The sequence below is a fragment of the Rhinopithecus roxellana genome, chromosome 8, assembly GCF_007565055.1.
Source record: "Rhinopithecus roxellana isolate Shanxi Qingling chromosome 8, ASM756505v1, whole genome shotgun sequence".
NCBI classification, from domain to species: Eukaryota; Metazoa; Chordata; class Mammalia; order Primates; family Cercopithecidae; genus Rhinopithecus; species Rhinopithecus roxellana.
Genome location: NC_044556.1, coordinates 39,069,261 through 39,082,630, shown reverse-complemented (window position 1 = coordinate 39,082,630; position 13,370 = coordinate 39,069,261). Strand labels below are relative to the sequence as shown.

The window sequence follows — 13,370 nt, the reverse complement described above, 5'->3', positions numbered from 1 at the left end:
AGACTCTGTCTCAAAAAAAAAAAAAAAACAGCAAGAGTCCTTCTTCTCTCAGATCTTCCATGATTCTTTCTTTCATTTAGATCTCTGTGTAAGTATTATTTCTTCAGAGATGCCATTCTGACCACCCCATCATAAACAGCCACCTCCAAAATTAGCCAGGTGTGGTGGTGTAAGCCTGTAGTCCCAGTTACTTGGGAAGCTAAGGCAGGAGGATCACTTGAGCCCAGGAGTTCCAGGCTGCAGTGAACTATGATTGCACCACTGCATTCCAGCCTAGGTGGCAAAGTAAGACCCTAGCTTTAAAAAAACAAAAACAAAAAACACCCCAGCCACCTGCATTCCTATGATCTCTGTTTCTTTTTGCTTCATAGCATTTATCACATCTCCAACTGATTGCATATTTGTTTGCTTACTTGTTTATTGTCTTTCCAACTAGAACTTATTCATTCAACAAATATTTGTTGATCACATCCTATGTGCTAGTCATTATTCTAGGCATTGGACCTACACTAGAGAACAAGACAGACCAGATTCCAGCCCACAGGCAGCTTACATACCCAGGGGAAGATGGACCACAAACGGAGAAACTAAGAAAGAATGTAAACTCATGAGGATAGGAAACTTACCTGCTTTCTTTATCATCCCTGGGCATAGAACAGTGCTTTATGTTAACTGAATTTATTTTTTTAAAGTTTTTGTCCTGATGTTATTTTTCAGTATTATTGAATCCCTGGTATTCTGACTGTACTACTGGTGTACTGCTTTTCCCCTCTGAAATATGTGGCATTTCAAGCATGTTAAGGGTTAAACACACTTGCATGTCAGCCTGGAAATATAATCACCATTTATTACATTACTGTTATGGGAAAATATGTTCTGAGTTGCAAATAATTAACTTCCAAGTGAACTTTTGGAAACTGACAGCCAAATTCATATATATTTGGGTGAGATTTGCCAATGTCTTTGCACTCTTTTACAGGGAGAGGCAACATGCCAGCCAGATCAGGCCAGACAGGCCTGGCGACTAGTAGGGTAACAGATGTCTCAGAAAAAACACCCCATCTAGAAGGCTCCATTCTGCTACAATCTCATGGTTGTTTGGATTCTTAGAATCTCAGATCTATGGTGACACACTTTTCCCTGTGCAAGGACAGACGCTCTGTGATCAAACTAACATCTTTCCTTTGGAGAGGCCAAGCCAAATTCTTACGAGTCCTCCACCTGGACCACAGCATGGTTGAAAGTGGCAGCCAGCCCAGGCAGACAGCCCAGCTGCCCTGGGACATTGAGAGAGAGAGATTGGGGGTCAGCCAATCTAATTCAGAAAAGCTACTCCAATGTGACAAGTGTCATGGCTTTCAGCCTGCCCACAGGTTTAGGTTCTTTAAATTCTTTAGCAAAGGGAGGGAGCCCATATAGGGAAGAGCACCGGCCAAGAGCCAGAGCTAGATGTAAGGAGACGTAGATCCAAGGCTATTGGATTAAGAAAAAAATCAGGATTCGGTGAGATTTTGGAAAAGACGAATGGAGAGTCATTAAATGCTCAAGCTTTGGGGCTGGGAGAGATCGGGAGCCTGTTGACCATGGTGAGGACTAAATTCAGAATGGAATATTGGTAGAAGAGATGAGCTCCTCTGATTCTTTTTATCTGGGGTCAAGTTATGTAGTTGACAGAATTCTCAATCCCAATCAAAAATCAACTTGGACAGAGGGGATGGGATCATGAATCTGAAAATCTGTCACAAAATTTTGACCTGAAAGACCCCTTTTAAAAATCTTAGACTAGTCTCAGAAATATGCTCAGAAATAAGATCTTCTAAATGGGGCCTGGGAATCTGCACTTTAAATGCTTTGGGAGTAACTCATGCACAGCCAGTTTGGGACTTTCTCACTAGTCTAATCAACCTTTTTTTTTTTTTTATGAGACAGAGTTTCGCTCTTGTCACCCAGGCTGGAGTGTGATGGCGCAATCTCAGCTCACTGCAACCTCTGCCTCCTGGGTTCAAGCGATTCTCCTGCCTCAACTTCCCAAGTAGCTGGGATTGCAGTCACATGCCACCATGCTCAGCTAATGTTTTGTATTTTTAGTACAGACAGGGTTTCACCATGTTGGCCAGGCTGGTCTAGAACTTCCGACCTCAGGTGATCCACCCGCCTCAGCCTTCCAAAGTGCTCGGATTACAGGCGTAAGCCACTGTGCCTGGTCATCAACCTCATTTTACAGCAGAAACTTGGGTCCAGAGAGGTCAAAACACAGCATAAGCAGCAGACTCTGAACTGGAAGCTAGAATTTCTGACTCCTGGTTTCCTGCTCCTTAGACCATGTAAAGTACATAATTAGTGAAGAGAATAGCTAATGAACACTGAGAACTAAATACCAGGCATTTTGCTAAGTTCTTTCCATATATCAACTCATTTAATCATTCCAGCCTCCCTTTGAGGGCAGGTGGTATTTGTTATTCCCTTTTACAAATGAGGAACCTAGAGTAAGAGAGGTTAAGTAACTTGACCGGAGTTAGGTGTCAATAAGTGCAGATCTGGGACACAAGCCCAGGCATTTGTCTTCAGATTCGCTCTTCACCGTCAGCCAAGAAAATAAGCTAACACAGCACAGGAGTTTTGTGAAGAAAGGAGAACGTTAGCTGAATACAATTGTATTTCCCCCTCTGGGATAAAGTAGTCTTCAAAGCTCCATGGGGGGGCAAATCCAGACCCTTCTCTAACACTAGATGGCGAATCTCAGGTTCTGAACACCCACCTGTGGGTAAAGCCTTTGGGGACTACCCACTCACTACCTTGATCTCAAGATCCTATAGTCACTTCTCTCTCTCTCTCTCTCTCTTTTATTTTTAAAAGACAGATGGTGGGGGCTGGGTGCGGTGACTCACATCTGTTATCCCAGCACATTGGGAGGCTGAGATGGGTGGATCACAAGGTCAGGAGTTCGAGACCAGCCTGACCAATACGGTGAAACCCCATCTCTACTAAAAACACACAAAAAAATTAGCCAGGCATGGTGGTGCACACCTGTAACCCCAGCTATTCAGGAGGCTGAGACAGGAGAATCGCTTCAACCTGGGAGGTGGAGACTGCAGTGAGCCGAGATCACGCCACTGGACTCTAGCCTGGGTGATGGAGTGAGACTCTGTCTCAAAAAAAAAAAAAAAAAAAAAAAAAAAAAAAAAAAAAAAGACAGATGGTGTCCTGTGTAAATTATTCCTAGTCTTTGGCTCTGGGGATCCTTGCCTGTGTAGGAGGGTAATCACCCAGAAGAAAGCCGGCTCTTGGAAGAATTGTTGAGTGGGACACTTTTAGCTCCAACTTGGCTGTTCTGTGAGGTGGGGAGGTTTTGCTCTTTTCATTTGGCATTTTGAAGTACATTAAGAACAATTAACATCAGTTGCTTGTGAGTACACAGTATCCGGTTATCCTTAGACAAAATGACTTGGCTTCAATCTTCTTTCAAGTGATGAAGGATAACTGGGCTAACACCTTTCATTTTTTTTCCCCCTAAAACATGTAACTCTATGCCATTTGTGGTTTTATATTAGCCTTTTGGTTATAGCTATGGTAGGTCTAGAAATCTCAAACTGATATAACCCCTTGGTCCTATCTTATCCACGAAAAAAATCTGTATTGGCCCCCCCCACAGTGTTTAATTAGTTAATTAATTAGTTAATTTATTTGCCCTCTCAACCCAGCTTTTCCTCACTCTAGGAAGAACTAGAAAGAGAGGGATTAATTTATTTTTGAAACACTAGTTTCCAATGAGCAAAATTAAGAATGATTTTTTCTAAAAATGTGGATTTCCTGATTCTCTTAAAAAGCAGGAAAAGCAGGTAACACCACACCTTCCTTACCAGCAGCAACACTTTGCTGAAGCTGTGCGTGCTCTTTCAGGCTGTGCTCTGGGTGCATGGGTCCCAGTACTCCCTGGCACTATGCTTCAGCTTGGCTTCTGCATTTAACTCCCTGATGGACAAGATCAAGGAGTCTTCCAAAATGTCCAAAATAAACACCTGATTCCAGGCCTGTCCAGTAGAGGTTTCAAAATTCAAATGCAGAATGTTTTGAAGCAAGCTGGAATGTTCAGCCCGGGCATCAGACATTGCTGACTGGGGACTTCTGTGCACTCCTCTCCTTTGACATCTCTCCTTCCCTTAGGACTCTTTCCAACTCATTTCTCTCTTTCTTTCTTTCTCTCTCTCTCTTTTTTTTTTTTTTTTTTTTTTTTTGAGACGGAGTCTCGCTCTGTCGCCCAGGCTGGAGTGCAGTGGCCGGATCTCAGCTCACTGCAAGCTCCGCCTCCCGGGTTTACACCATTCTCCTGCCTCAGCCTCCCGAATAGCTGGGACTACAAGCGCCCGCCACCTCGCCCGGCTAGTTTTTTGTATTTTTTAGTAGAGACGGGGTTTCACCATGTTAGCCAGGATGGTCTCGATCTCCTGACCTCGTGATCCGCCCGTCTCAGCCTCCCAAAGTGCTGGGATTACAGGCTTGAGCCACTGCGCCCGGCCCTCTCTCTCTCTCTTTCTTTCTCGCTCTTTCTTTCTCTCTCTCTCTCTCTCTTTCTTTCTTTCTTTCTTTCTTTCTTTCTTTCTTTCTTTCTCTCTCTCTCTCTCTCTCTCTCTCTGTGCACTCCTCTCCTTTGACATCTCTCCTTCCCTTAGGACTCTTTCCAACTCATTTCTCTTTCTTTCTTTCTCTCTCTTTCTCTCTCTCTCTCGTTCTTTCTTTCTCGCTCTTTCTTTCTCTCTCTCTCTTTCTTTCTCTCTCTCTCTCTCTCTTTCTTTCTTTCTTTCTTTCTTTCTTTCTTTCTTTCTTTCTTTCTTTCTTTCTTTCTTTCTTTCTCTCTCTCTCTCTCTCTCTCTCTCTCTCTCTCTCTGTGCACTCCTCTCCTTTGACATCTCTCCTTCCCTTAGGACTCTTTCCAATTCATTTCTCTCTTTCTCTCTCTCTCTCCCTTCCCTTCCCTTCCTTCTTTCTTTTTCTTTCTTTTTTTTTGAGACAGAGTTTCTCTCTTGTTGCCCAGGCTGGAGTGCAATGGCACAATCTTGGCTCACCGCAACCTCTGCCTCCTGGGTTCAAGAGATTCTCCTGCCTCAGCCTCCTGAGTAGCTGGGATTACAGGCATGCACCACCATGGCTGGCTAATTTTTCGTATTTTTAGTAGAGACAGGGTTTCTCCATGTTGGTCAGGCTGGTCTTTAACTCCCGACCTCAGGTAATCTGCCTGCCTTGGCCATCCAAAGTGCTGGGATTACAGGGGTGAGCCACTGTGCCCAGCCTCCAATTCACTTCTCTGCCTGCTGATGAGTTCCTGAAGGGGCCACCATCATATCACAATTCAGGACTTATTTCATTTAATGATTTCTTTGTCTGGAGGGCAGAGGCATTCTTTTAAATTATACTTTTCTCTCCCCATCCAACACTTTGCACAGTTCTTTGCATATCACAGAGGTTCCATAAATGTGGAAATTAGAAAGAATGCCACGCTGGGAATCAGTCATAACACATCTGGTGGTGATGGAAGTCAAGGGTTGAAAGATTATCCAGAAGGATGCAAGGGGCCAAGTAGTATGAAAATGGGCAGATTGAGATTGAAAGAACAAGTAATAGAGAAGGGATAATTGAGTATAGGGGTTCAAGGATGAAGGCCTAGGCAGAGGCCTCAGAAAGTGTAGTCTTGGGAAGAGTTAGAGCACCTTGGTGGGGTCAGAGAGTTCCAAAGCAGGCTGAGATGGACCTTCTGAAAGACTCCTTGACTCTTCTCTTTTTCTCCCCCTCCATATTCAGTTCTTCAGAGAATTTCATTGACTTTGCTTTCTAAATGCTTCCAGACTCCACCCACTTCCACGACCTGCATCAGCACCACCCTAGTTTAAGCCATGATCATCTCTCACCTGCGCAATGGAAAGAACTTCCCATTCAGTGTCCCTTATCCAACCCTACCACCTGATGCTCTATTCTTACCCAGCAGCCAGAGTGACCCAAGCTCCTCAGGTTTGAAGGTCCCACTAGATTTGGCCTCTCTGACCTCTCTGATCACATTCCTCCTTTTCCTTCTCTTTTAAGCCATTTCAGACACACTAACGCACCTTTAATTTTCTGAACATGTTATGGGGCTTTGCACTTGCTGTTCCCTGCGCTTGGAATGTTCTGCCTCCAGAAATCTCCAGCGCTCACACGCTCCCTGTAATCAGGTCTCTGCTCAAATGTCACTTCCTCTGAGAGGTCTTTTCCGACCACCTGACGAAGAAAAGAGTCCTTCTTCCCACTGTAACCCCCAAACACACACACTATTTCTTTTCTTTTCTGTTTTTTATTTGTTTGTTTGTTTTGGAGATACTTTTGCTCTGTTGCCCAGGCTGGACTGCAGTGGTGTGATCTCAGCTCCCTGCAACCTCTGCCTCCCAGGTTCAAGTGATTCTCATGCCTCAGCCTCCCAAGTAGCTGGGGCCACAGGTGTGGGCCACCATGGCTGGCTAATTTTGTATTTTTTGTAGAGACAGGGTTTCGCCATGTTGACCAGGCTGGTCTCGAACTCCTGACCTCAAGTCATCCATCTGCCTTGGCCTCCCAAGGTGCTGGGATTATAGGCATGAGCCACTGTGCGTGACCACACATTTCTTTACTCCACTTCTCTTCAGAACACGTTACATTATATTATATACTTGTTTCATTGTCTGTGTTTGCCACTAGAATGTACGCTTCACGAGAGCAGAGACTTTTCTTGACACATAGTAGGTGCTCAATAAATAAATGAAGGAGTCTAGCAGATGGGAACTGAGAACTGCCAGAGTCACGGGTGTCTCTGGGAAAGAGGTAATAACGCACAAGGAAAGATTCCTGGCAGGGCACAGTGGCTCATGCCTGTAATTTCAGAACTTTGGGAGGCTGAGGTGGGCAGATCACCAGGTCAGGAGTTCAAGACCAGGCTGGCCAACATGGTGAAACACCATCTCTACTAAAAGTACAAAAATTAGCCGGGTGTGGTGGTGCATGCCTGTAGCCCCAGTGACTTGGGAGGCTGAGGTGGGAGAATCACTTGAACCTGGGAGGCAGAGGTTGCAGTGAGCCAAGATTGCACCATTGCATTCCAGCCTGGGTGACAGAGTGAGAACCTGTCTCTTAAAATAAAATGAAAAATAAAACGTGTATCTGATAACCATAGTTCCTTACTCAACACCTTCAGTGACTTCCCTAAGGTCCCAACCCCTTAACATACCATACAATGCCCTCTAGCTTCTGGCACCCAATTTCTTCTCAGCTCATTTCTTGTCACTTCTCCCCTAGAGTCAAGTTTGGGCCCAGCAGAGCGTCCTGCTCCTCTAACTGGGCTCCTTTCTGGGCCTGCAGAGGTGATGTTTCTTCAGTCTGTGATTCCTTACCTCCCCTCTGTCTCCTCTGCTGCTGCCTTCTGCTCCTTGGCATTCAACCGAGTTTTCCTTTCCTCTGAGAAGCCTGGGACCTACCCGGACCAAAGCTTCCTCCTCCTCGTCCCTCCCCCAATAACACAGGGTTGGGGTCTGCATTTTCTTCCTCAGCACTGTACTTTTCTTGTCATGTCTATTTTATGGTCTGTGTCCCCACTAGACTGCAAGTTCCATGAGGGCAGGGCGGTCTATTCTGCTTTGGTCGCCTCGTGACGGTGCCTACCCAGCAGGTTGTGCGTGTTGGGTAAGTAGTGAGGGAATGAAAAAGCACTTGCTTTAGAGGGCGGTTGGTCATAAAATAATAATAGCTTACATTTACTGACCACTTGTGATGTATCAGGCACCATTCTAAACGCTTTACAAGTATGTCACAGACTTCTCACATAACCTTAAGTAGGGGTTATTTCTTCCACAGAACAGATGGGGAAATTGAGGCACAGAGAGGTTAAGTAACTTGGCCAAGGGCCACAGCTAGCAAGTGGAAGAACTGGCGTTAGAACCCAGGCTGTTTCCAGAGTCCAAATTCTATCCAGGAGTGAAGTGCAATATGGGGTTCCACTGCATGAACAGATTCAAGTCTCCAGCAAAGGGCTTTGTTTTTGTTTCCAGGAGAAAGGACGAGCTTCTGTGCCGCGGGCTTCCCGGGTTATGGGTCGCCGGTTGGGCTTTGGAAAGGGCCTGTACATCTCGCAGGCGGCCCCGGAGTCTGGGTGTGAAGCCCTGATTAACTTTGCGGGCTGCTCGGCCCACACGCCAGCGCTGCCCAATTCCTCCGGTGCCCCCGGCCACTCGCGTGCCCCCGCCAGGCCGGGGGCCAGGACTCGCGTCTCGGGGGGCGGGGCCAGGGGCGGGACCGGGCCGCACTCCGTGGCCGCCGCCCTGGCCCCGCGCTCGCCTAGCCGAGTGCAGCGGGCCGGGCTGGAGCTGGAGGGGCGGGGACTCGGGAGGGGCAGCAGCGCGGCTGCTGGTGCCGTTGCGGGAGAAGAGGAAGCGGCGCGTCCCCTGAGGCGTGCGCCCGGACGGACCGACGGACGGACGGACGCGCGCGGAGGGAGAGGGCCACGGGCGAGGTCAGGCTCCGCGGGGGCGCGGGCGGCGCCCGGAGAGGGCTGCAGCGAGGGGAGCCGGGGGGCCCCGGAGAGGGAGGCGGGGAGAGGGGAGCTGGGAGGGGGGAGCGGGCCCGCGCCGGCTCCGCTCGGGGTCGGGCCCGAGACCCCTCCCCTGGCTGGGCGGGCACGCGGCGAGCGCGCTCCGGCAGCGGAAAGCGGAGCCCCGGACTCCCTTCTTCCCTGGTCTCTTTTCTTTACAATCAGCGAGAAATAAACACCCTGGAAGGTAAAACAATAGCGGGGCCACCTGGGACGCGTCGCGCGCAGAGCTCCCACGGTTGGGGCGGGGGCCGGGAGTCGCGGCCCCACCGCGGAGCCCCTTCGCGATTTGCCCTGGCGGAGGGTGGGGCTACCTGCGGCGCCCGGACTCGGTAGGAGGTGACGGGAATTCCCAGGAGTGAAGCATTTGGTGAAAGTATTTCAGGAACAATCGGGCTTCCCACTGTTGCCCAGCTCTGGGCAGGGAAACTGAGGCGGAGGGAAAGACAGCGACTTGCCCAAGGTCAGAATGCAGAGGTTGACTGTCCTGGTCCAGGAACCGGACCCAGGTGTCCGGACCAGCTCAGAGCTCAGCCCCAGCGGGTTTTGCAGTTTTGCCTTTGATAAAAATCTCTGTTGTGTTTGTTTTAGAAATCTGCTGGCGCTGGGGGACCGCTTCAGGGCTGCCGAACGCCAACTTGCTTCGTGTGCCCTAGGCAGGCGTGGGGCAGGTGGCGCCTCCGTGACCTACCACCATGGATGGAAACAGACTTTTTGGTGAAGAAACCCAAACGGTTGATGCCAGGCAGGGTGATTTGGCCATCAAAGGTTTTGACGAAACCTGCCTTGTTCTCTTTGGGGAATCCGAATGAGGGAGATCACAGACACCTTCACTGGGAAGCCAAGGACATTTCTGTATAATCAGTGGATGAAAGGATTTTCTCAGACTCCTTTTTCCCTGATCCTGGAGGATTATCCACTACAGTCTACAATTTCAGTGGAAACTGCAAGGCACACGATGTGGCAGGAGCCGGGAGCGCCTTCGGAATTGTTGTGGACCCTTCCTGTGGCATAGGGGAGTTTTCACACTTGCCTCCACTCCTCCCCTTTCCCCCAACTCCCTCCTTCTGATCTCTTTAATCTGTTCCCATTTTCCGAGTTAAGTTCTATTTCCAAAACTGTTCTCTGGAGCTATAAGTGGATTGCCAGAAATGAGAGATTAGGAGCTGGGAGAAGAGGAAGCGCCTTGTGTTGTGTCTCCTGGAGGCTGCCGACATGAAGCGCTTTTTGCTGGTGCTGAGCTCTCTGGCTGTGCTGGGTAAGTGGCTCTGCTTATCAACGCAATCGATGTGAAAGTTTAACCTGCTCTTGGTTCTTGTAATTTCTTGTGGTTCTTTTTCATCAACACTAGGCTTTGGGGGACACCAGGAGGTGGTCGGTGTGTGTCACAGGTTGGAGTAGAGTATGAAGAGGCCCGTTTCTGATCCAGGAGCAGCGGTGGAATATCATTTGTTGTCTTTAAGAAGGAACATTTGGTGTTCTTAAAGTGTCTGTCTTGGGCGCTGGGGTGGTCCTGCATCTGCATATCTGTGGTTTAGGGACTTCATATGGCTGGTGGGCTGCTGTCTGGTAGCATGACAAACATGGATGCTCTGGTGTTGTCACTTCTTTGTTGGGCTGCGTTGATTCCTAACTGGGAGTGGGAACATAATTCCCCTCTGTCTCGAAAGTTGGTTTGGGTGATAATGATGGTGCCTTTTTTGAGGTGGAAATGGGAGTAAATGGGATGCGGGTTGAAGGGATGCTTTGCCTACCTGAGTGGTCTGTAGGCTAAAAAATCTGAGGGCACTAGTCCTGTGTCTCCTCACCAAGGAAGCTTAGATCATAGTTCTGGGAGAAAGAGAGCCTGAAGAAAAGGAAGCTGCCTGGTAGAGGAGGTTTTGGGATTGGCTTTTGTGCTCCCACAAATTAGAATGCTTGGAGTGGGAAGAAGAAACTATGGCCCTGAGAGGTGAACCTTTGCCACCTCTGTTAAGGATCCCCACCCCAGTGAAGAGGCCCCTCTGCTAAAAAATTGCCTGTTCTTTTTATGCCAATGAGCACTGTCTTCAGCGTGATATCTTAGAACACATCTCAGGTCTAGGATAAACTTCATCGCCGGGATTTGGTGCCATTCTCTTTCCCCATCTCAGACCTCATACATAAGCACACCCCCTGCCCTCTCTGTAAGGCTCGGTTCTCTGCATTCAGAAGGGATTATGATTGTTGCCTACAGGGTTCACATCTCCAAATATAGGTGTCTTGCACGTAATTTACGGTGATCTGTTGGCAGTGGAGATTGCTTCCATACATTGTCTATACCCTTGAAGTAGTTAACAGGTGTGTGGGAAGAGAATGGACTTTAGAATTAGGGGACCTGAATTCCTATCCCAGCTTCACCATGATTGACATCTGAATATCAATAAAACAGAAACAATAAACAAGGGAAGGTGTGACAATTCAAGGATGTAAGGTGTCCTAAATGCCTTGACTGCCTTAAATAATGTCTGAAACTCGTAATAGATGTGTTCAATCAGTGGTTCTCAAACTCTCGTGTGCATGTTGGAATCACTGGGGGAGCTTTTAAAAATTCTAATTTCAGGCAGCAACCCCAGATCAGTGAAACCAAACTTGCTTGGTGGGGTAGGACCCAGGTCTCAGCCTTTGAACTCTCTCAGGTAATTCCATGCATGGTTCATTTAGAGAACCAGTGGGTGAGTTCATTAGTGCCAGTGCCCTACCACCCAACACATGCTGACACCCTGTTGGCAGTGAGTTTAGTTAGTCTTCTGTTCAGCTGTGGGCTAGGATACAGGCAGTGTCTCCCTGTCACCTCTATGCTCAGGCAGAGTCAAGAGGCAGGGAGCCCTCCATTTGCCAGTCTCTTCATATTGGATCTGTATTTGTTGTACTGTATGTGTCATTCTCTTAGTGTCTGGGTTTAAATCAGCAATTAGTGATTCATGTGGATTCAACAGGACACAAACAAGGAAAGCCCTTGGGGAGGTTTGGATGTGGGGTGGGGTGTGTGGCTAAGGCGGGAAAGAGGGCTGAGTTGGCAGGGTGGGGCCCAGGGCAGGAGAAGTAGCCATCAGTGGGAAAACAAGGCAATGTGACATTTGTGCCTTTTGTTTCTTCTGGCTGCTCAAGAAATGTAAGGCTGCATGCTGGTCCCCTGCTGTTCACTCTTTGGGCCACTCTGTGGAGTGGAGCTCGGGCCCTAGCACCTGGCAGATGCTGTCATTTTCCCTCCACCCTCACCTTCATGTGTAAACAGGTGCCATGGATGAAAATGAGCATCAGGATGGCTTTAAAGGGGCACAGTGGCAGACGCCTAGATGCAAGCTAAAGTGGGAAGGTTTGGAACTGTAACCATGCATATGGATCTCTGCCTGATTTGGAGACCCGCTGGTGGAACCTCATCTTTCTCTTCACCTGATGGCTGTCAGTATGGTAGGAAGGTGGCCTGGCTACTACTTTCCTAATCTGGGAGAGGTAGCAGGCGTTTCGGGAGGGAACAAAACCCATGTTGGGGTCTTATTTCCTGCTTGCAGTCTGATGTGGTCTGGTTCATGTGTCAGCATTCTTGCTGTGTAATGTAAATTAATGTGTAGTATGAATTTAAAACAGCAAAGAATTCTAAGGTTTTAAGCCCATGTAGGTCACATGCCTGGAATAAAATTTTGTTTATAAAAGTTGGATAAGGCTAAGTGCTCTGAAAGTGAGACTGATGCAGGTGCCAGCCTCTAGAAATGGCAATTTTAGTTAGAAAACCCCAGACAGTATGTGAGGGGGTACACAGGGTAAATCTCGGAGACACTTTCATCTCCTTCAACATCATAGACCTGTGCTTTTCTGCACCCGTCCTTTCCCAGTGTCTGGGATTGGAATCAGATTCCTGCTTATGTCTTTGTCCTACTGTTTGTCTTTGTACCTACCCCCTTGACCTCTGTGTGTTGTTTCCTTCTGTCCTAACCCTAGTTGCCTCACCCAGCAAGGGTTGTGGTGGCAGTGCATGGCCCTGCCACCACAACCCATGGTTCCAATTACAGAGCCACTTAAGCCTGGTCCCGGTTGAGTCATGAGGGTAGTAACGTCTCTACTTGAGGATAGATGTAGCCAGAGGGGCAGAAGATTAGAGAGAGAATGCAGGCTGATGCAGTGGTAGGAAGGGAAGGGTAACTGGAAATGTGCCTCTGTCTGGGAGCAGGCTGCATGAGTGACAATGACATGGGAAGATGACAGCAATGTGGGACAGAGAGCATAGGATTTGTGTCTGCAAGAACAGGAAGAAAAATTCTCAGGAAAGATGAATATAAGCTTTAGACACAGCACATTTTGATTTTGTGTAGCCATGAAGAGTTATACCTCCCAGACCAGTGCTGATGTTGCAAACAAGATTAAATAGCTTTAAAAGTGTTAGCAATGAAAAATGTAGGAGATTGGGACATCTGAGAACCTGTAGATGGCAAATGATCATTTGTGTTCTGCTCCAGAGGGAGAGAAGTTGATTTGTAGCGTTTGGGAAGTCTCTTCTTTGAATGCGGTAAGGCCGAGGAAGCCATGTCTTACTTCCCAGTTAGTCAGAAAAGGTTTCTTAAGGGAGAGGCCAGAGGGTGGTTCTGAGAGGGATTGAAAGAAACTTTGAAGTACTGATGGGTGTGACCTCAGAGACTGGGCTGGAGTGATCAAAGGCAGAAGAGAAAGAGGAGGCAAAGAAAAGTGAGATGGTTTGGAGCAATCAGGAGAAGAGTTCTGAAAGAAGGAGATGCAGATTGTGATTTATGGATGAACAAACACCACTGTC

At 47.9% G+C, this 13,370-nt stretch overlaps 1 protein-coding gene across 4 annotated transcripts in view; it reads left to right on the top strand.

The window, feature by feature from the left end:
• The first annotated feature begins 8,322 nt into the window (after window positions 1-8,322).
• Window positions 8,323-13,370, top strand: part of IGSF3 (immunoglobulin superfamily member 3) — a 93,688-nt gene continuing 88,640 nt past the window's right edge. The window contains exons 1-2 of one of the 4 annotated variants that reach the window (XM_010367903.2): window positions 8,323-8,506; window positions 9,176-9,842. In XM_010367903.2, the coding sequence (XP_010366205.1) occupies window positions 9,800-9,842 (43 nt within the window). In that variant the 5' untranslated portion in view covers window positions 8,323-8,506; window positions 9,176-9,799. Of the gene's footprint in view, window positions 8,507-8,598; window positions 8,772-8,974; window positions 9,048-9,175; window positions 9,843-13,370 lie in introns of those variants that run through there. The other 3 variants (XM_010367902.2, XM_030935295.1, XM_030935294.1) reach the window with 3 other exon arrangements.